General features: G+C 43.2%; 2 protein-coding genes across 2 annotated transcripts in view; both read left to right on the top strand.

Moving 5' to 3' along the window:
* Positions 1-4,034, top strand: part of iqgap1 (IQ motif containing GTPase activating protein 1) — a 42,849-nt gene extending 38,815 nt beyond the window's left edge. The window contains exons 32-37 of the mRNA XM_085350232.1: positions 51-138; positions 513-722; positions 801-967; positions 1,928-2,050; positions 2,162-2,270; positions 2,364-4,034. Coding sequence (XP_085206358.1) covers positions 51-138; positions 513-722; positions 801-967; positions 1,928-2,050; positions 2,162-2,270; positions 2,364-2,477 — 811 coding nt within the window. The 3' untranslated portion in view covers positions 2,478-4,034. The remainder of the gene's footprint in view (positions 1-50; positions 139-512; positions 723-800; positions 968-1,927; positions 2,051-2,161; positions 2,271-2,363) is intronic.
* A 1,589-nt stretch (positions 4,035-5,623) lies between these two features.
* Positions 5,624-22,079, top strand: part of crtc3 (CREB regulated transcription coactivator 3) — a 46,097-nt gene continuing 29,641 nt past the window's right edge. Inside the window, exons 1-4 of the mRNA XM_085350227.1 lie at positions 5,624-6,871; positions 11,109-11,219; positions 15,704-15,835; positions 19,858-19,916. Coding sequence (XP_085206353.1) covers positions 6,740-6,871; positions 11,109-11,219; positions 15,704-15,835; positions 19,858-19,916 — 434 coding nt within the window. The 5' untranslated portion in view covers positions 5,624-6,739. The remainder of the gene's footprint in view (positions 6,872-11,108; positions 11,220-15,703; positions 15,836-19,857; positions 19,917-22,079) is intronic.

The following is a 22,079-nucleotide window of genomic DNA, read 5'->3' as shown; positions in this document are numbered from 1 at the left end:
TCGGATCTCTTTGACTTCTCACATCTCTGTCTTTGTGTTTCTCTCTCCAGCACCAAGAGGCTCATTGTGGATGTGATCCGGTTCCAGCCTGGGGAGACTCTGACCGAGATCCTGGACTCAACAGCCAGCCCAGAGCAGGTGGGGAGTGCATGACGTTGTGTGTTTCTGCACCAGGTCTCAGTAATCTGGATGGGTGATGACTGTAACCAAGTCAACATCTCAGCAGATGGTCCTGAGACATGTCTACTCAGCATGTTGTATCTGAGCGGAAAACTACTGAGCTGCCTTACGACCCAAAACAGGAACTGACTTTTACACATGACTCTTTGTCCTGTAGTTGGTGAATTACTAACACAAAACTGCAATAGCCACATATTTGGTAACATCCTCTTTCAATCAAAAGGAGTGAAGTTTATGGGAAATTAAAAACTCACTACAACTACTAGTGTAACAGTATTACTGCTGCCACTTCTGTTAATGACAGTTTTAAAGACTCTGAACATAATGTGCAGGAGGCAGAGTACCAGCGGGCCATGCAGAGGAGAGCAATCAGAGATGCCAACACGCCTGAGAAGATGAAGCAGGTCAAACCGGTGGTGGACGACAGCCTGACGCTGCAGGGCAAGAAGGACAAGATCAAGAGTAACCTGCAGAGGCTGGCAGAGCTGGGGAAGGTCCACCCAGAGAACCGCTATCAGGACCTCATCAATGACATCGCCAAGGTAAAATAAACTGCTCGTCCCTTCAATGGACAAATAAGAGAGAGGCTGCCTCACGGGTTGTCGTTTCAATGTCTGCAGGACATCAGGAATCAGAGACGGTATCGGCAGCGGAGGAAAGCCGAGCTGGTGAAGCTTCAGCAGACCAACGCCGCCCTGAATTCAAAGAGCAACTTTTACAACGTGCAGATCGACTCCTACAATCAGTACATCAAGACCTGCATGGACAACCTGGCCAGCAAGGGCAAGTGAGTGACCTCCACTGTCTGCTGGTTGTTACTGCTGTCATGAGCTGCACTGCTGCTGGGGATACGGCGAAGTTTGTCACCTACATGTTGGTAAAGTTGTGCGTTTGTCAGTGCAAACCTCAGTACCACATCTGAAACATACCGCACTCAAACGTGCAGCGTAAATGGGCTTCAGACGTGACCTGAAAATGTCACATCCTGTATCCTTTCCCTCCGCAGACGAGCTTACAGCTCACGTCTGATTTGTGTCAAAACCAAAAATAGGAGCCAGTCTCTCACACTGGTCCTTGGACTCCTTGTTTTTGGGTTTTAATCTCTAATCACTGAGTGTTTTATAGCTGCCAGATTTTTTTAATGGACCATCGTTGCCTCTGAAGGTTCGAGACAGGTTGAGCTTCATAATCTTTTCCTGGGGGATCAAAGATGTTCTTGGCCTGCCCGGCATCTTCTCTCACTGTTGGTGTGGCAGAAAGACCTCTTGATTGTGCCACATGTCTTCCCTCGGCAGACCTGGGGGGGACAAAGAAACAGAAACTGAACATGCACTTGACCTGATGGGCAACCTTCAGGCTTGTTCTCATCCTCAGCTCAGTGTGAGCGTTCGTTAGCACAAGCTGATGTTTGAGGCTCGTATCCGCCCATAACAGAAACACAGGCAGTGGCGTGGGCTGCTCGGTCAAATTTAAATCACGAAGCTGTCTTTTTGTTCGTCTTTTGGCTGTTTGAACTCTGTGAATGTGATGAAATTGCTGTTGTTACATACAGCATAAATCTTTGTTCTTTTCCTCCATTTAAATGCACGTTGGCGACTTGCGATGCGTCGTCTGCTGCATGGTGACCGTGCAGCATTGGCTTCAGTGTTTTTAAAGTCTGCATGTCACAGCCTAGAATACAATAGTGAGCCTTGAAGTCTGTGCTGAGAGCTGCTTTTATTGTACACTTGTGTGTCTTTCTTCTCAGGTTGTCAAAGAAACCAGGCGACAACAAGGCTAAGAAGAGCAAACAGGTTTCTCAGAAATACACAGCCGCCCGCCTGCACGAAAAGGGCGTGCTGATCTCCATAGAGGACCTGCAGCCCAACCAGTGAGTTGTGCAGCTGATCACGTATACAGTTAGCTTCATGAACAGCCCAAGGTTAGAAGTCTGCCGTTCCTCTGCTTTAAACAGCCGTCTTCTGCTCTTTTCTCATCGCAGGTTCAAGAATGCCATTTTTGAGATTTCCCCATCGGAGACGGTCGGAGTGTTTGACGTGAAGGCCAAGTTCATGGGCGTCCACTTGGAGACGTTACAGTTAGAATATCAGGTAGCGTTGCCTTTCTCAGCTTCGTTGGCTCTTCTCGTAGTAGCTTGACCAGCGACGTATTTTGTTTGAGCTCTTTGGGTTTTTGTTTCACAGGATCTGCTCCAGCTGCAGTATGAAGGCGTGGCAGTGATGAAGCTCTTCGACCGGGCCACCATTAACGTCAACCTGCTCATTTTCCTGCTCAACAAGAAATTTTATGGGAAATAGAAGGAAAAAAAGAGGAGAAAAAAGGGCTAGAGACACTGAAACCACAACCCCCCCTCTGAGGGTTGCTTTAAAGCCCTGACCAGAACCATGCTGTCTTACCTACACATTTCCTCCAGCACGTCTCCACTGTGCCTATACAAGTTTATGCATTATGTTTTATTACATGGATATGTAGTATCCTTTATTCTTAATGCAAAACCTCCATTACCCAAGTTTTTTCCTAGTGCCTCATCTCTCATTGAGGCTCGGTCAGAGGTTTAAGATTTGTAATTTCTGTTTTTGCTCTAAATACTCTGAATATGTTGTGCATGGGCTTAGATCTAAAAAGAAAAAAGTGTATTTTTTTTTATGTAAAGAGAGTTTTACGTCTTTTTCAGCTGTTAGTTCATCCGCTCACCTGACTGAGAAAAGCCCGATGAACATCATCGATGTGCATGCGCACTTTTCAGCAGGGTTGTAGTACACGGCACTTTGTCCAGGAAAAACTGAGAGAAAAGAAAACGATGGGCTCCTTATCTTTGATCGTGTGTTTATGGTGAAAGCGCTGCAGCCGTCTCTCTCTCTGATCATCTTCTCCTGGCTTTACTGTGACATCAGTCACCAAAATGTCCAATTCTAACACTGAGCTGCAGGAGTGTGATGTTACCTCTGAAGTCCAGGCTGCACTGGTGCTGATCTGGCTCTGAGGCCTTTCCTGTCTACAGACGGGTCAGTGGTTTTGAGTGGACTGAGCTGGCCGTGACTGCAGCCCTGCTGCTTCTCAGAACTGACCTGCCGTGCATTTGTGCTTCTGGCTCCCGCAAGAGAAGCAAGCGAAACGTGGAATCACACGAAACTGGGCAGACGTGCCGCTTTGCTGGCTTTCTCAGATAACTTACTGGAAATCATTATTTTTCTTTTTATCTTGTAGAACGATTTGTTACGTTATAAAATGGGTAAGCACAACATGATGCCTGATGAATTGTAAAACAAGATGGGATTTGGACTTGTAAGCTGAGCAGATGTTAAATACTGAGAATGCTTCTAGCGTTGAAAATACCTGGTCGCCATTATTTATATTTTATATGTTTTCAGTCTGCTGGAGCTGATGGTTGCACCATCACCCAACGAGCTCCAGTGTGCGTGCAGTGTTACAGCACCTTGTGGGCCCACTAGATGTCACTCTGCGCTGTCACGTCGTGGCGTTTGAGTGGTCCTTGAAGCGATTGTTTCAGCCAGGCTGAAAATCTGTGCAGACTTGGTGAAATCGATTTTGCTTCTCACGCAGACTCACTTTGATCGGAGGTGGCCACCTTGTGCTCGCTTCATTATTTGTTCTTCATTTGATGAAATGTGCTTGTTCCAGTTTCAGAATAAAGCTCTACCAATGCGCTGCCTTTTTCCTAATCTTACAGTTTTCGTGCAGGAAGAGAAGGCGTTTTCCCAAATGAGCATTTCCATTTTATGTTACAACCACCTGTAAACCCACCTCCACTACACACACAACCAGAAGGAATGTGTAGTGAAATTACAACCCGCTTCCCATAAAGTTTGGATGTTGCGCAAAATGTTAATAAAATGGTGATTTTCAAATCTAGATTTGATTGACAATTAAAAAGAAAACATTAAACAGAAAATGTAACACTTTCAGAAAACGTTCAGTCCATTCTGACTACGGCAGCAGCGACATGCCTCAACAAAGCCCTGGAAAAGTAACAGACTGAGTATAAAAGGAGCATCTTGGAGAGGCAGAGGTTCAGCACTGCAGATCGCTCTTCCTCACTGTAGAATTGCAAAGACTTTGATGATCTCATCATCTGTGCTATGTAATAATATCTACATATTCTAGGAAGCTGAAGAATTCTCTGTGCAAGGATTTCTGAGCCCTCAGGCGGCACTTCAGTAAAAACCGATGTGATTCTGTCAGGGACACTTCCAGACATCACGGTGTCGTCTATTGATGCAGGTTCAAGCCCTGCGATGCGCAGACAAAGCCATACGTGAACCGGAAACACTGCTGTCTTAACATGGACCGAGGAAAAGTGGAAAACTGTTCTGTGGCCAGACAAATAGAAAATGTGAAATTTGTTTTGGAATACAAGGATGCTGCATCCTCTGGGATAAAGAGGAGAGGGACCTTCTGCTTCTCTGCACTACATTAGTGTTTCCACACGAGTGCTGAAAGGTAAAGGCAGGATTTGGAGCTCACATACTGCATCTATTACAACAGCGTGGCGTCACAATGGCAAAGTCCAGGTGCTAAACTTGCTCGCCTGCATTCCAAAGCTTCCATCAGCAGAAAACATTTGACGCATCGTGAAACGAAAGACATGACAAAGACGAACCAGGACTGCTGTGTCCTTTCCCAACATTTCAGCAGCTGGTCTCTCTGCCCAGAAGTCTATGGAGTAATGCTATTGTGCACAAGATATGCACAACATGCATTCTGTTTTTATTTACCTGTTATACACAGTATTCCAACTTTTTTGGAAATGGATTTGTAAATGTGTCATACTACTGTGTCATACCCGCAGTTTTCAGTAATTTGATGTATTGTAGCTAAATGCTGAGTATTCTCAGTGTCTGCAGGCTCGACAGCAGTGTGGAGTTTTCCTGCACAGATGTTTCTGTGTGTTTGAAAACTGGGTGCCCTGCATAAACCTGAGACACACACCAAACTTTGTTTCCTGTTTGACTGATTGGATTGTTCACATATCATTAAGATTCTGATTTACACAACCTTTTGTTCCAACAGAACAACAGGACAGTCCAGCTCCTGAATTCTTTTACTTTCCATCATGATATGTGCAAAATCTGGATTTCTAATAGGTGAATTGTAGAGCACAGTGTACTCATGTTTATGGTACATTCATGCACGATGTACATTTTAAGGGTGTTTTTCATGTGTATTTCAGAGCACGATTTGTACATAGCTTATTCCAAGAAACACAGCGTTTTATTATTCTATTTCATAGAAACATGAAAATTAATTTGATAAATGCAATACTTGCATATCTAAATAGCGCATTTAAGAAAATCTTGTAAGCACAGAAGTAGTTTTCTTGATCTATAGCTATAGCCAGTGATGTTCCATGTTTTGTTTTTACTTTTTCTTGCGGCTGCGTAAGGTAAGGGCGTGGTGACTTTGTCGCCCCCTTGTGGATACCACAGGTACACACCGCCTTTGACGAGGTAATGTTTTTCTCGCAGTAGTATGAGGATAACAAGCCAGCCGATCTGAGTTGCTGTTACTCGCTCCCTCAACCAAGGACGAATAAGCTAAAAACATTTTTTCCGAGAGACATTTTTTCGGCGACGGGGAAACCACCGTTTTTTTTCTTCCCTGTCGGCGCTGTTTGTTTTATCTTCACGGAGTCGCTCGGCTGGAGTTTGTCTGCGGTCTCTATGCTGTCCATGGATTAACACTAGAGTCGACTCCGAAGCGCTGTCATATCAGCTAAAGTGTCAAACTGTGGATTGTGATCCTTACGTCACTTGCCAATATTCAGCGGCTGCTTTCCCCGGTTTGGTTGGAAACAAAGTGGAACTACAGCTAAGTCTATGCAAAACGAGCGGAAACTTGTTGAAATACAATTCGGCGAGTAAACCTTTGGCCAACTGCGGGTCAGCTTTACTAGCGGGAGTGGAGAGATTTAGCTAACGAGGCTATCAACTTTCTCTGACCGCAGCTGTAAATATTTAGGTGGAAGTTTCCTCTAAAAGATACCGACAGCGGGTAGATGTCGACAAGCAGATAAAGTGCATTTGTCGGAATTAAAATGGCACTGACAGTAGCTTAGCCGACTAGCTGTCGCTGTTGCTCTCCGTTCACTTCCAACGCTATGTTAGCAGTGACAGCTAACGCCATGTTAACGTTAGATTCAAACAAGTGGTTCGCTGGAAGAGTGTCAGCGTGAAGTTACAGCTTAACTTTAACCCATTGTCGCCTCGCAGTTTGCCTAGAAAGTCAGAGTAAATATACTTTGCAAAGTTTTTATTTTGTCCGCTTTTTAGTCACACTTAAACAACTTTTATTAAAGGGAGCTTTGAGTGTTAGCCTAGCCGCGTTAGCTTGCCTGTTGCCTTGTAAAAGCATTGAGACAGTGCAGCCAGCCGAGCTACGTCTGAAGTGACTTTAGTTTAACCGATAACGCGAGGTGTGCTCTTAAAATTCTCATGGGTTTGCTACAACGCTTGCTGAGAGACTTTGCAAAATAAGACCCCACCAGCACAGTCTTCCACTCAAAACAAGTAGCTGAAGTTGTTGAACTGCGGCCCGCACCATGTCCAGCTCCCCAGGCACAGGTGGCTCGAACCCCAGGAAGTTCAGCGAAAAGATAGCGCTGCACAACCAGAAGCAAGCAGAGGAGACGCGGGCCTTTGAACAGCTGATGACGGACCTCAATGTCTCAAGGGTAAATGCGCTTCACTTTCAGCTTGTTGACATTTATTGCTCTCTTGTCTTCTACGCGGATGTGGTCATATACCTCATTCACACCGGAGCTGTCAGGCTTCATCTGCCGGCGGAGATTTCTGGTATTCAACCAGTACTTCTCGTTTCTCTTGAGCAGCCGTAAATCACACCCGTCGATACTCGGCTTATGTAATTCTACTCAAGAGCCAAATATTAAGCAACTTGCGACTTTGGGTGCAGCGATTGACGTACAGCCTTTTTAAACTGCAGTCGGCGGTGAGACAGGAATGGAGAAATTGGCTCCTTAATATTTGCACCAACCGCTTAAAAGCCGTCCTGTTTGTCATGGGCGTGTACAGGATTTTTCTTGAATGGGATAGCACGGGGAGGGGGCACAGGAAGTTTTTGGGTTTTTTTTAGCACAAATAAATAAAGTGTACACATTAGGCACAGAAAACATGGGCACAGTTTTCCAGCTTCTGTGTAACCCCGTGATGCCGTTATATGAAACATTTTCTTTTTAGACTTACTTTTTACTAAAGTCATAAACCTACTTTATTTTCTTATATATTGTTAATTTTAATATAATATTTTATTAAAAACATATCTAACACAACCGTATAAAAGTTTGAGCACAAGAATAAAGTAACTAAAGTAAAAGCACTCATTATGCAGAATCATATACATAATGATTTTGTCTCATAAGTATTTATGCATTTGTGTATCAGATGAGTTTGACTCCTTACTTAATGACTTTTATCTGTATTTATATAGCATCATTCATTAGTTATATTTTTAAACATGCAAAATAAGACATAACTAAGCTTTACAATATAAGTACAATATATTAATCTATATTATAGTGGAGCAGAAGTAGAGACATAGAAGTACTTAAAGTACCAGTGAAGTAAAAGTACACGAGTACTTTTTTCCCCCAGACTGTGCTCTCGCTCGTTGGCGCTGGCGTTGTAAGAGTAACACTACCATATGCTGATGGCGTTGGCAGCCGGCCTTCCAGGCCCCCTTCTGGACATGCTCCGGCTTCATAAACACTGAAGGAGTTTCCTGTTCAGAAATGCAGAGTTTACACGTTGTCAGTGTATTTCTTGAAAATGCTTTCACAGGTTCAACCTGATGCTTACTGTCTCATGTAATACGAATTTGAAAAGAGAAATCCGACTAGGGCGAACTAAAGAGGCTCGTGATGTCGGCACATTAGTTACATAGTCTCAGTCTTTGTGTCAGTCAGTGCTTCGCTTCACTTTCTTCACTTGTCACATTTGTATACTTGTAAACATGTGATGACCAGTGTTGGGTTACAATGTAACAATTAGAGTAACGCATTGCTGTAGTCACATTACATTTTTCAGTAACTCGGTAACACATTACTGTACTTAGTTCAGTAAGTACACGGCTGTAACCATTATGTTGTTACTTGCATTAGTGTTTTTTCAGTGTGCCGCCTTTTCCAGTGAACTGTTACTGATGACAGTACCTAATTCAACGTGTGACTCTAGTTTAACAAGTTGCGAGCAGCAGCAGGTTTGTAGTGCAATAGTAGTGACAAAGCAAAGTATCCAAAACATCCAGTGACATGGCACAAGTCAAAATATAAGCAGTCTGGGTCGTGTTTTCTCAGGAAATTTAAAGTAAAAGTATCAAATAACTGTGTAACACGTTAGTATAACAATAACTAAAGTAACCTTGTAACTCTTCAGCAGCCTGCACAGTATTTGCCACATAGTAACATTGAAAGTGAAACAATTTTCTGCCTGGCACGTTGAACATTTGAGTGTTTTAACCTGTTGCTTACAGCTCCACTATGCAACTACGTCAGTAATTTCCATCTGTCGTTGGCGCTTCCTGTCATATGGACTGCAACCATGGCTCCATATGACAACCGATGCTCCAGCCATGCTCGGTTGATTCATTTGTTTACATTTGGGTTGCACATTACCTGCTGGTAGCATCTTTTCCTCCTTCGTAGTCTGGTGGGGTTTTTTTGTTTTGTTTTTGTTGCAAATGGTGAAACATGTTTGTTATTTTGGCCTTTATTTTCCAAAGTGCTGTGCTTTGTTGGAGGTTGCTAAGTAGTGCTCTTTTAAGTTGTTGTCAGGGTCTGGCAAGCAGCTCTTGCTCTCAGACATTCCAGGACTTGCCTTGTTATGCACACTAGGGAAGTCATGGTGTTGCTATAACAATGATGTTCTGATATTACACTATTTCAATGTCACAACATTTGTCTTTAGGCCAACCGAAGTCAATAAGGCTGCTGTTGGCAGATGTTGTTGCACGTCCCTGACATGACCACCTCATGTACTCTAGGAACTGTGCTCAGTGACTGAAAAGATGATCAGAACGTAATTCTGAATTGTAACTCAAACAAAGACAGATTGATTCTCATGCGATGCTACAAAAAATAAAGAGAAAATGATTAAAAAATAGATGAAAACGTTTCTGTTATTTCCGGACGGATGCCAAACGTTAACATTAGGAGCTGGTAATGGCTCCTGTTGTAGCTGCTCTGTCTGAGAAAAGACACGCTTGTTGTTTAGTGGTTAAACAGCTCTCCACACCAACACTAAAGCCCCATCCCAGCTGTGAAGCATTAGGGTTTGGAGGTGCTTTGCTACCTTAGACCTGCATGCGTTGCAGGTGCAATTACGTCAGAATTGAGATGGGAAGTTTTCTTAGTTACTGAAGACATTAAATGTACAGTGTTTGTGTATTATTTGCTAGATTGTTTAGATTTGTGACTAGGATGATATCAGACCACACATAAACCTGGAAAATTCATTTTCCTGTGACTGTAAACCTTATGCATTCCAAGTCATAAAAACTCCTTGGATGATATAAAGGCCTTTTCACATTATTCTCATTCCATCCACTGACAGTGGGCTCTTTCTGTGTGAGCGAGAGTCCTGAATGGCTAGTCAAAGAGGATGTGGTTTTGAGGCGACACTGAGTTAAGTTTGCCATAAGATGTGAACTGTAAGTGACCTCTGAGACAGAAAAGCCCAGTCAGTGGCCAGGCCACAGGGCACACTTGAAGCAAACAGCTGAAATTAGAAATAGCTGCTTCAGCATTTACACCAACCATAAAGTCTTACTATCAACCCCTGAGAAGCTCTGCAGAACTCTGCATTGTAGCGAGTACACCAAGAGGCTTAAGTCTGCACCCTTCACATACATAAATATATGTAGATGTTACATAAAGGCTGACCCAGACACTCTAAGAGAGGCAATATTTTTTTCATGTGTCCTACATTAATAATCAATGTTACTGAAATTTGAGGCTAGAAACCCTCTGACATTAAATACCAGTTGTTGGCAGTAAAAATTTCTGAGTTGGCTTGAGGAAGCCTGTGTTTACCAACTTTTCTGTCGTGTATATCACAGACCCATTGGTTACTGACCACCAGCACCTCTAAACACCGTACCACTGTCTGCTGTGCTGTGTGTGCTGAATCAGAACAGTCTTTCGCCCACACTGCACAGAAACTGATACATTTTGTGCCAAAAGATAAGGTTTTTAGTCCAGTGGTCCTAGCTCGCCCCGAATTTCTTGCCAACTTCAGTCTCTTTGTAAACTCTTATACAACACGATACAATCAAACAAGGCCAGTCTTTGAAATTTAAATTTTGTCCTTTCGGCACTCTAAGGGAAGTTGGCCCTCTGATTTGCCTATCCCCGATCACAGCTAAGGGCCGGCCCTGTTTACCTTGGCAGAACAAGCTGCCTTCTGTTTTCTGCGAGGTAATCATTGTGGCGTCTTTGCAGTAGGCTGCTAATGTGGACGCCAAGCTGCCCATTTCCTAGAATGTGTCCCCAGTGTCCAGTGGATATGGCTGCTTTTTAATCAGACAGACAGTTTTTAATGCATTTATACATTACGCCTGTCTCTCTGTTCACTTCCAAAATGTAGATGGTAAAATCAGATTAAATAATAAGAGCACAGCTGTGCTAAAGCATCTGGAGTGGCTGCTTGCACTACGATATTGCTTCAAACTGATTGAAAACCATAAATCCATTTGATGAGACATGCAAAGAAAAAAAATGCAATTTGAGGAGCAGTGACAGTATAACAGGAGTGGGCCCCAAGTGACATTTTAGACATCCGCAGGATATTGCAGAATTTGAAGTATGATATAAGGTCGGTTGCTCAAATTCATTTCTCATTCAGAACTTGTTCTCTACGTGCCCAGACGATCAACACGTGACTCTGTTTTTGTCGTAGGTCCAGTTTCAGAAGATCCAGCAGCTTCGCTTGTCTCAGTCAAGGGCACAGTACTACGGAGGCTCTCTGCCCAACGTCAATCAAATCGGCAACACCAGCACTGAATTTCAGGTGGGAACTCGTCACCATCAAAATATACAGCACCCACACAGACTGCATTCAAAATGTAATAACACCTCTCTAAGACTTTAAGCAAAATGAAATATCATGGACTTGATAAGGTCTGTATGAAATCTGTGTGGAAAAAAAGCCCAGAGGTTTAACAGAAATACTCATTGTGCACTTGGGCCAATTCTTGTGCAGTTATGCTGCAGTGAAGTTGAGCCAAATTCAACTCTTTCACTAGACGAGCCTTATTTCTGTCTTTCTTTATATATGTATGTTTGGTCTTGGTGGAGCTCTGCATTAGCGCTGCAGCTGCATCAGTGCAGCATTGTTGTTCAAACCTATTAAGGAGGCCTCACAGGGCTAATGTCAGTTTGAACATGGCCTCAGGACATACTGGTGCAGAAACACGGGAGGTTTTAGTCGGTTTGAAGTTTTGAAGTTAAGCTAAAAAAGATTTCTTATTAAAAGAAAAGAAAAAGATGTGTGCTTTCCTTGAAATTGCAGTCCATCATGTGTAAGCTCTCGTTTTCATTGAGGGGTTGTTCAAGGTCAGCTGTGTTTGATGCCCACTTTTGATGTGCGGCTCAACTGCAAAAGCAGCAAAACTGTGTGCTGGATCTTTAGAAGTGCAAACAAGCTGCTCTCGAGAGCATTAAATAATTCACTCGAGTTTCTGCAGACTGGAAGAAAAACCAGGATAAAACATCAATGCTGCAGTTCTAACAGAGCTTTTCTGTCACACTGGGACGTGTATCAGTTCTCTGAGGAGTATCTGTCCTAAGATACACAAAGTCCAGGTAAAGGTGTCCCTGTTAGCTGAAAGAATGGCCTTTTGAGGTGGAGCTTTCCCCTCACTGACGGATAAAGCCTCCCTCACTGATCGAGTGCATTCGTCTCTACTGGGACTCAAACTAAATGGCTTCTAGCTCTTACTCGATTGTGATCATTTGTTAGCCCTAATTCAATTAAATGAGTGCAGAGTGCTTAATGTAATACTTGCCAAGGCTTTCTTAATCAGACAGAATTAACCCATTTAATCCCAACTTTTCCCAAACACCACAATACTACCATCACGTGTTAAGCCTTAACGAGAGGTAGAGCAGGGCGATATGGCCAAAAATATTTATCACGATATATATTTGAAAATTTGCGATAACGATATAACTGACGATATAATTGACGCAAGACAAAACAGAACTCCATACTAGCGAAAAAAAAACCCATCCATTTCTTTTCACTTAAACAAGCAGCTGTTTTTTATGTGCATTAAAGCTATATAAACATTTAACAGTGTAAAAGTAAATTCCTTGCTGAAAGTTTAACCAAAAGGCATTTCCAGTAGAAATGCGCTGACATATCCTGAGCATAACCATGTATAATATCCACTGAAGTTAAAAAGAGGTGCTTTGCTACATTAAACTGCATAAAAAAGTCAAATATGTATTTTTCGGACCATAAGGTGCACGGGATTATTAGGCACATTAAGCGAAACAAAGCAGTCAGATAAATCAAACTTTATTCAACTCACACTTCTTGCTTCCTCCACTTCTGTACTATTGATTCCTTAATGCTGTATTCTCTCACAGCTGCTCTATTCCCATGTTGTTGCAGTATATTAATGACTAACCTTGTATTGTGGATGGATTATCTCAGTTGTTCTCCTGACTGAAGTTTGGTCCGTTTACAGCATCCTGCCATGCGATTGCATTTGTCTCTAACCATCAGGAACCTTCACGTTAACTTTTATCGAGTGGAAAAAAGTTAGCGTTCATCCTCCAGCTTCACTGTTTATATTATGCTAACATAGCTGTGTCGCTAGCGATCACGTAGCACATCATTATATACCAGCTAGCCCAACTTCAGTAACCCTACAAACGTCACTGCTGTTTAGTTTTCTGTCTTCATTTATGTTGGAAGTGATAGCAGAGCTGTACGTTTGAATTTTTTCAGAAATCTCCCTGTCAGAACATGCTATATCATGCTTAGGTAACTAGCGAAACTAGCGAGCTAACTTCCGCTAACTTCCTGCTAGCTTCTAACTCCGTTAAATGTAATAAATTCTGTTTTCATGGATGCCTGGATGTTAAACTTCATAGTTACACCTGGTAAAGCAGCAACGCTGATCGTTTTATTAAAGATGAAAGAATTTAGACAGTTTTTAACTCTCAGTGATGCTGCAGTGTTCGTTTGACTTTGGGACCTGGAATGGGCGGAGTTTAGGACCCAGATTGCTCCCAGAATTACAAGCACCTTAGTCCAACAAATACGGCAATAACGACAGCCCGCTTGCATGTTCTACAAAAAAAGTGCTTTGTTGTGTATCTGATGGACAAACACCAAACCAGTTCCGCATCACTGAAGTGGCAGCATTTTTACAAACTAATTCTAGTTCATCTGTTTCATTCAACGATCCGCTTTTTCCCTTCTCATTCTCTGTTGCCACCATGCTTTTTCGGCCATGTGCGTATGAAAACAAAGGCACTGCGCATGCGCGTTTCACCCATATTATGTTGCGATATTTCATTTTCTTATCGTTGCCTAACATTGTACCGGTATTACTGTGAACGGTATAATATGGCCCAGCCCTAACGAGAGGTGGAAACGTCCTCTGCTTGATCTCAGCTGACTGGGGTGATAATCTGTATACTGAACTGATTTATTTCTCCACTAAAGTGCGACCTCTTAAACTCCAAAATTCCTTTCATAAGACCTGAATACTGCAAGCATACAAAACCTAACCAATGCAATAATGCAACACTACTATCGGTAGCGTGGAGAGGATGTCACACAGGCTTAGTACAGCCGAGCATATAGCAAAGGTCCGTTGGGAGCATCTGGCTGAGGCCTCGGGCAGTGAGGTCTTTAAATCCCACCCTCAGTCAGAATCTCAACAATATTCCAAGGAGATCCTGAGTGCAGTAAGGTCTATGTCAGGGTGCTGGAGAGGGGAGTCTATCCGTTAGTTGAAGCTTGGATTCTGGAAGAACGATTTGGTTTTCGTTCAGCTCTTTCTCAAGGATATTCAAGCATTTGTGGGAGTTTTCCCAACTTATCTCCATATGTACACACAAAACACAACTAGTAAACTTGGAGATGGGATCCAGTTGCATTTCGGGATGTTTTGGGAAGTTGGGGTATGTGGTATTCCTATCATGTCCCTGTACAGTGGGAGCTTGGTTCATATTGTTAGCTACAAGTCAGACTTGTTCTCGGCGGGTTTGACTTTGCCAGGACTGCCCTTCATCACGGACTCTGATGTAATTTTATAGACTCTCTAGGTGCTCTCTTTCTAGTGCAGGCATGGGATGGAAGGTGTTGAGTTCAGCTATTTCAGGATCTCATCTCTGCTTTGGGTAAATAATGTGGTCTTGTTGACTTCATCGAGCAATGACTGCTAATTTGCACTGAGGCGGTTTGCTTTATGCTCTATATCTGACCCATTGCTCTCACAAATCACTGAGGATAGTGGTTGTGGTTCTCTAGGTGCTCTATGTCAGTGGTCCCCAACCCCCGGGCCTCGGACCGGTATCGGTCCGTGAGTCGTTTGGTACCGGGCCGCGAGAGTTGAGGCTCAGGTGTGAAATGTATGGTTTTCAGGGTTTTTAATCGGTTTCAGCGTTATTTTGTGCTCTGTTACCTGCCGCTCACTGTTAATGTCTGTAAGATGTTTAGTCTTAGTGTTTTAATTCTATGACCACATACCTGTGGTCAGAGCTGCATATATAGACATAACTACCAGACACTTTAAAGATGACTTGTATGAAAACAGATGGTTCGATCTTTATGTTAACATAGTTGAGTAACATGTCTGGGTTTCAGCCAGGGAATAAACAGCTCTAAACTGTTAAACATGTGACATTACATGTATTTCACTGTGGCACTTTATGTGATGAAAATGCATGGGTACATATTGGTCTCTGACAGTGTTTGTAGACTTTTAAAGGGGACCTATTGTGTGTATCTGTCACATTTTTCAATGTTGACTTTTAAATTACACACATGGCTAAAGTTTCAGATAATCTGGCTGCAGACTGCTCCATATGCTCGCTGTCAGGTAGTTGTTTTTTATGCACAGCAGCATGAGATGTCATAGAGAAGGGATATCTCTGCGTTGGTCATCTAAGGCCCACAAACCCCATCGACCTGCTGTTTAAACCGCTGGTTTGGGAGGGGCTTCCAATCAGAAGAAAGTCATCTTAACCAGAGGGGAAAGGGGAGGAGCTACTACTGAGGGCCAGTGACTGTGGCATAACTGCTCTAATAGTGTACAAGAGTGAAAATATGGAGCACAGTGAGGTGTAAAAGGTGTTAGTGATCACATTAAGTCTGTTCTGTTTAGGTGTACAACCTTAATTAACATGATTACTAAACGGCTCATTTCAGTTCTGCAGCACCTTTCACCAAGTGTCAGCAGCTCTAACTACATTTCAGGAAACAGCTTTTTGATGTGTGTGATGTGAACAGTTCCTTTGCTGTGTCCTTTACAGGGTGGCTTCCCTTCAGGTTTGGACTCTGTGAGAGGGACTCGCCACCACGGGCTGGTCGAGAGGGTCCACAGGGACCGCAACCGTATCAACTCTCCCCATCGCCGACCCCTCGACAAGCACGGCCGGCAGATATCCTTTAAAGCCTGAACGAACGATAGTTTCTGTGCAATACGGATGTTGTCATCATCATGAAAGGTTAATCGACGATGAGAAAGTGGGTGCTGTGGCTTCCAGGTGGTTTTTGTTTTGTTTGTTAATGGTTTGTGTTCATAGTGAGCTTTAATGTGACGACACTTACTGGTGTAGGCAGATGTTCTCTAGCCTCAGGAGCAGAATTAGTCATTATGCTAATTTCAAGTGTGACGCAGAGACAATGTGCTTGCTTTTTCCTAATAGACACTGACAGCAGGAGATTCTCAGCATCGTCTGAGAGCACACTGAAGGTGTGGGTACATATGTGTGTGTTTTGCATGCACGTGTCGCAGTAAGTGAGACTTTCATGGTGAAGATGCAGGAGCAGAGCGGTGATTGTTTGACTCGTAGCTGCGACCTTCATCTCATCATGGAGTCTCATCACAGCTGAAATGAGCAAGAGAAGAGAAATCATTTCGTTTTATACGTCCTTGTAGATTTCACGGTCGGCAGTGAAATAATTCAGGATTTGTACGATTTTACGATGCACAGTTAATTATTGTGATTGTTTTTAGCAGTCAGCAATTACATGCGCGGTGTTTGTCAGGATGCATAACAGCTGCGTAGGCAGTTCACGTATAATAATTTAACTCATGAATGATGAGCAACCATTATAAGAGATGAGAGAAGTAACTTGGACAGACTGTTCTAAAAATGAATTTGCAGTGCAGGAGAGACGGCCCGATTCCTTTTTAGACTGAGCCTGTTGTGTGCTGTTATCATTATCCAACATGCAATCGCTCAAAAACAGTAGCTGCTTCTAACCGATGACTGAAACATGAGTTTCTTGATGTGGATTCATTCACACCCAGTTTTTTATATTTAAATTAAGCATTTGTTCACACTTCTAGCAGCCCTACTTGTTTCTTCTTTCCCTGCCTCTGCACAGATGTTGAAGAGAAGCTCTTTATATATAAAAGTTTATATATCTATACTAACTGACTTTAGTAAGATTGCCAAAATAAAATCAATACTCTGGTTTGAATCAATACCAAAGTTGTTGTGCATCTGTTACACTATAATGAAACAAGTGGTAACTTGTGGGGTGGCTGCATGCCAAATATCCTTGGGCAAGATACCAACCTAGAGTTGCTCTGTGATGTGTCCACTGGAGTGTGAATGCTGGATAGAAAAGCACCTGCGTAGAAAAAAAACAACAACCTAGAAAAACGTGCTCTTACAGATGGGTGTGAAAAGCTAAATGAGCCCAGTGTAGAAAAGTGCGATATAAGGACCAGTCCATTTACTTTGTTTGTTAAGTTCTAACTTGGCCCTGTGACAGACTGGTGAAGACATTGTATGGATGGACACGTAGATGTGTCCACTGTTTCCCAGGCATCGTTTTCACTTGGACCCATTTATATCAACAGCAGCTCAACATATTTGGTGATTTCTTTGTATCTGAGCAAACAATGCTATCCGTAATCGATTTGCTAGTAGATGCCCTCATTCTTCTTTGAACCTTTTAGTCACTGCTAACCAGCTAGCTGCAGTCCTTCACACCCTGTGCTTCTCTATTGGCTGACCAAGTTGCTGTTGTGGTGGTGCTTGACATCATTTAGTGGCTTTTTCTAGAAGCTCCACAGTTATCTTCCTGCTGCTCTGGAGCGAGCTGGGCCCTCTAACCACAACCTGCAGGTAGACTGGTTCCTGTGGGCCTAAGTAAATATAACTCCGCACCAGTAGGCGGCAGGGTAAAGTGTCTTGCCCAAGGACACAACAACCAGGACAGAGAGCCCGGGGATCGAACCGGCAACCTTCCGGTTACAGATGCGCTTCCCAACCCGTGTTGCTAAAGACTGAAACACACCACACCTCTTCCAAAGCTTACGACAGCTTCATTAACTGCTGTATGAACACTGCCTTCAAAATATACACATTACATATACTCTCTATTTCAGTTAAGTTTTGCAGCTGTACATTTCCAGATAGGAGCATAAGCTGCACTTCCTTTTGATCACTTTTGTTTGACATAAAACAATAAAGTTGAGCCCAGTTTGCAGACCTTTGTTCTGCTTAACAGTTAAAGAGCTGTGATTGTGGTTCACATCAGCGAGCAGTAGAACAGGATGAGAGATTAGGATGGATAGCTTTGTTTGTTTTCTAATTTTAATGAAAGTTGTATACTGTAATGTAACATGTAACCTGGGTGGGGCCCCCGTGTTGATGTTTGATCTCGTAGTATCAAAACAAAAGCGGTGGTGTCAGTTCTGTGCATTGGTGTCTGCAAAGGTCAATAATGAGGTGTTTGTTGCTCAGAATGGGCCCTGTGGGACAGGAGGCCATCTAAGCACCTGTGCTTCATGGTCACATGGTGTCATAGCCTTCCTGTTTAATATCTGATTGTTTCAATAGTAAAAATGTACATCGCAGTAGCGGAAATGAAACTTTAGTCAACAACACTGGTTAGAACTGCTGAGAGCCAAATCTGCCACTGTGCAGATAAAAAGCTGGGGGGAGGAGACATGTCATCGTTGCCCTATTAGGATTGAACAGTAATCTTTCTGTCAGCTAGGCTACTGATGATTGGTTGAACTTGAGCTGGAAAGTCGACCTTCTACTTACTCTTTACTTGTTACGTGGTGATTACAGGGGGCAGCACATCACCTTCAAAATAAAAATGACAAATTTGATGTCAGTCTGATCCTGACTATGAAAGTTGGAGATGCTGTCATCGTGACAATGGGACAAACTATGAGCCTGATCTGTTTGATTCAGTCATCAGCAGTGTAGCTCAGGTTGAAGGTATTCCAGTTGCTTTTGTCTTAGGCACAGTCAGGTCGTGTGTGTTGATACTGCTGGAAAGATCCGAGGACGACCTGTGCTGCACACTCTCTTTTTCTGTTTGTTACGTTAAGCAGCTTTCTCACCTTCATCGATACGCACATATATACACTCCACCTTTCATGTCAGCTCTACTGTTCACATTGCATGCATATGTTTGAGGAGGTGCACTCACACTGAGACTTGGAGCAGTGAAAGGAGAAACTAGCGTGACTGTAAATGACAGCTTAATGAATGCAGACTCACGCTGAGACTGGACCATTAGTTAAAATCACAAAAACATGTAATGAAGTGTGTCTGTATCAAACGACACCTGAAGCCGAGACACTTGTAGTGGATTGTTCTTCTGTTTTTAACAGTGGCAAATCTTTAAAATGTGATGGTGGCTCCAATAGGCCAGAGAAATGCAGGGTGGGCTGATTTTGAATGATTTTCCCATTTCAGGCTCACTGCTCATATAGAAGAAGGTTGTTCATTCATTTTTCCTCTTTGTGCGCTCCGGGCTGGACTCCTCCATTGTAGCTGTTGAAAGGTGTTAATCCAGTTTGACTGGATCATGGCCTCTCTGCTCTGTATCTGGGCCTGTCCGATGTTTTGTGTGAGAACTGATGAATGACACCAAGTATCTAGATTGTAAATCTGCCCCATGTCAATAATAATCCATGTGATACAGATTCTCCTGGAACAGCCGTCAGTCTCGCGTGGCTTTGCTTGAATTAAGCAGCTACCCCGTATTTCCAAAACAAAAGACCTCAACTCGCTGAAAGAGTAACTGTTGGCAAGACGAAGCGCCACCCTGCCCTCTCGCAGACAAAGCCAGGAACTCTGCATCAGCATTCAGGAGTAAATCAAATAATGCTGCCATTGTTTCATGTTGTTCAGCAGTCAGGTTGTTGGACAGCATGTTAGAGCATCCAGGATGGCGTGCCCTCTCTACTGTGCACCACAGCGTGTGTATAAAGGCAAACATGTCTTTCTTAAATGTTGTTTCACTGAGTGTTTTGGGACGGTCGGTTCTGTTGTTCACACCTTTTCTCTGCTGTACATCACTTCAGCAGGGCTTTGACCTGCTTCTTATAGACAGAACACATCTGCATATCTTTTATAATGAGGTTTAATTCTGACTGTTGTGTTATGGTGTTGATGTGTCACTCGTTTCCTTGACCAAAGCCTACATAGAGAGCTCTCCGTATGGAGCGGTGTACCTGTCGCCACCTCCGGACAACAACTGGAGAAGGTGAGTAGAGCCTCCGAGCTCCTGACAGAATGCTTATCGTCTTTTCTTCTTCCTCTAACTGGATCATTTTACAACAGGAACCATTTGCTCCTGCCAGTGTATTTCCCATATCAAGTCTGTCTGTGTGCTAGCTGTTATTTTCTTTTAAAGTCCAGACCCCAGCTATCTCGATTGAACACAGATCAGTGAGTAATGGCTGAGTGAGGTGCTGGAGCAGGCTGTTGGGTGGAGTTGTTGGCCTCGACTGTTTCTGCACAAATGTTTCAAGTGTGAAAATGCTGCGTTGGCCCTGAGAAGCCTGCGCCTCACTGAAGGTGTCTGACAGATAGCCTTTTGTTTTAAAGGTCATGCCCAGCAGCAGTCATCCTACTGCTAAGGGATTTGTGTTGTCGCTGCCCCGTGGTGCAGAATCACCAACTTAGCTGAAACTCTGTCTCGGCATCTGCTGGAAGACTGAGCTCTGATCGTGGCTGCGTAGAGCAGTCAGTGTGCTGGTAGACAGCTTTTTCTCTGTGTTTACAAGGGAGTGAATTATGGGCCTGTAATAGAAGAGCTGAGCCAAGCTCCTCCCTTCTCACTCTTTCAGTCTTGCTGTGTTTCCACACTTTGTGTTTTGTATGCCGTCTTGGCCGGCTGCCGATCAGCCTGCCTCGTTTTCTTCCACAGCAGCGACGCAGACATTGGCTCTGCGTTGCAGTGTACTATAACAGCTTGCGCCGAAGAACTGAATAAGGCCCACGCCCTTGCGTCATTGTTGATAGCACAAAACAGGTTGGCTGACAAACGTCCTCGCGGAGCAGCCAGACGTCAGCGCACTCGGAGTGGGCGTGTTTCTTACTGAGCCATGTGGCACAAAGAACTAAAAGCAGATTCGTGCATATAATTTCGGCACCGCTGCTTTTGTCTCAGACCTGTTCGTGGTGAATGGTTGAGCTTGTGAATTTAGAGTATGAGCAAACGTGACGATCATTTTGACGTGATTCAGTCACTGGACCTTCTGGCATGAAGGCGCACACAAGTCTATGAACGATAATGTGAACTCGTCAATCGATTGAATGAGTCTTCAATGGGTTGTGACTCAGTTGTGCTAGAGGATTTTTTTCATAGTTTCTCTGTTTATAGGTGCAAAGTACTCAATCTAAAATCCAAATACTCTTATGTAAACTGCCAAAAAACCCTTTGTTATGCTTGTGGTCATTTTTCCTTTCGTTTTCTTTTCCTGTTCCCTCTTCGTGCCCCTCTGCAGCTCCATCAAGTCTCTGCAGGCCAAATTGAGCCTCCTGCTCCAACCTGCAGCAGATTGCTGTCACAGTGTGTAACAGGGATAAGCTTCCCCCTCAGCAGTGGATTTTGGCCTACTTTATTGTCACAGGCAGAGGAACTACGAGTACCATAATGCTGGTTATAAGGCGTACCATAAGTGGAAGCACATTGGGCAAACTCTGCTGCCCAGTTTGTCTCAGTAGAGCTTGAAAGCTCAGAGAGCATCCCTGTCCCCCTGCTTAATGTTCGCATGTTCACCTGACATCCGAGGGCTTTACATGTGTTTTCATTTGCTTTTTAGTTCTAATGATGTAGTTCATCATTCTGAGATTTGTATATCTGGCTGAGCCAAGACAAACAACAACAAAATGCTAAGTAGCCTTCCTGAATTTTACTTATCACAGTTTCCAGATTGTGGGTTTTGAAAAGCTGATAAGAAGTTTAAACGTTGACTTAATCCATCAGTTTATTATCCCAATTTGAAAACAAAAGGTTCAGAATATTGAATCTGGCATCGTAATAATACTCGGAAGATGCTTATAACCGTCCATGAATGAGGTTAATCAAGGTTCAAGGTTCTTTAATACAAGAGCATTTAAGATTTAAGCTACAAAGATCCAATTTCAAATCCCTTTGAGGATCAGGGGCACGCTGTGGTCTCATGCCAGTGCCACTGCTGAAAATGAAAAACTGTAACGTAATCAGATCTTTGCAATCAGAATAAGTTGCTCTCAATGTTTCATATGATTTAAGACTGAAATCGATGAAGTAAAGCTGTTTCTGCTGCTCTTCTCTTTGATCAATATATGATGTTAGATCAGAGTAAAGTGCTTGGGAGCCATAAATAAGGACCCATATTAGCCCGTCCCCTCTTAGTTTTCGTTTTTCTTAAACATACCG

Source organism: Diplotaxodon limnothrissa, linkage group LG1 (assembly GCF_057381915.1).
Source record: "Diplotaxodon limnothrissa isolate DT_005_m linkage group LG1, D_limnothrissa_male_GT1.1, whole genome shotgun sequence".
NCBI classification, from domain to species: Eukaryota; Metazoa; Chordata; class Actinopteri; order Cichliformes; family Cichlidae; genus Diplotaxodon; species Diplotaxodon limnothrissa.
The sequence above is the reverse complement of the archived record's forward strand: the minus strand, read 5'-3'. Positions and strand labels throughout refer to the sequence as shown.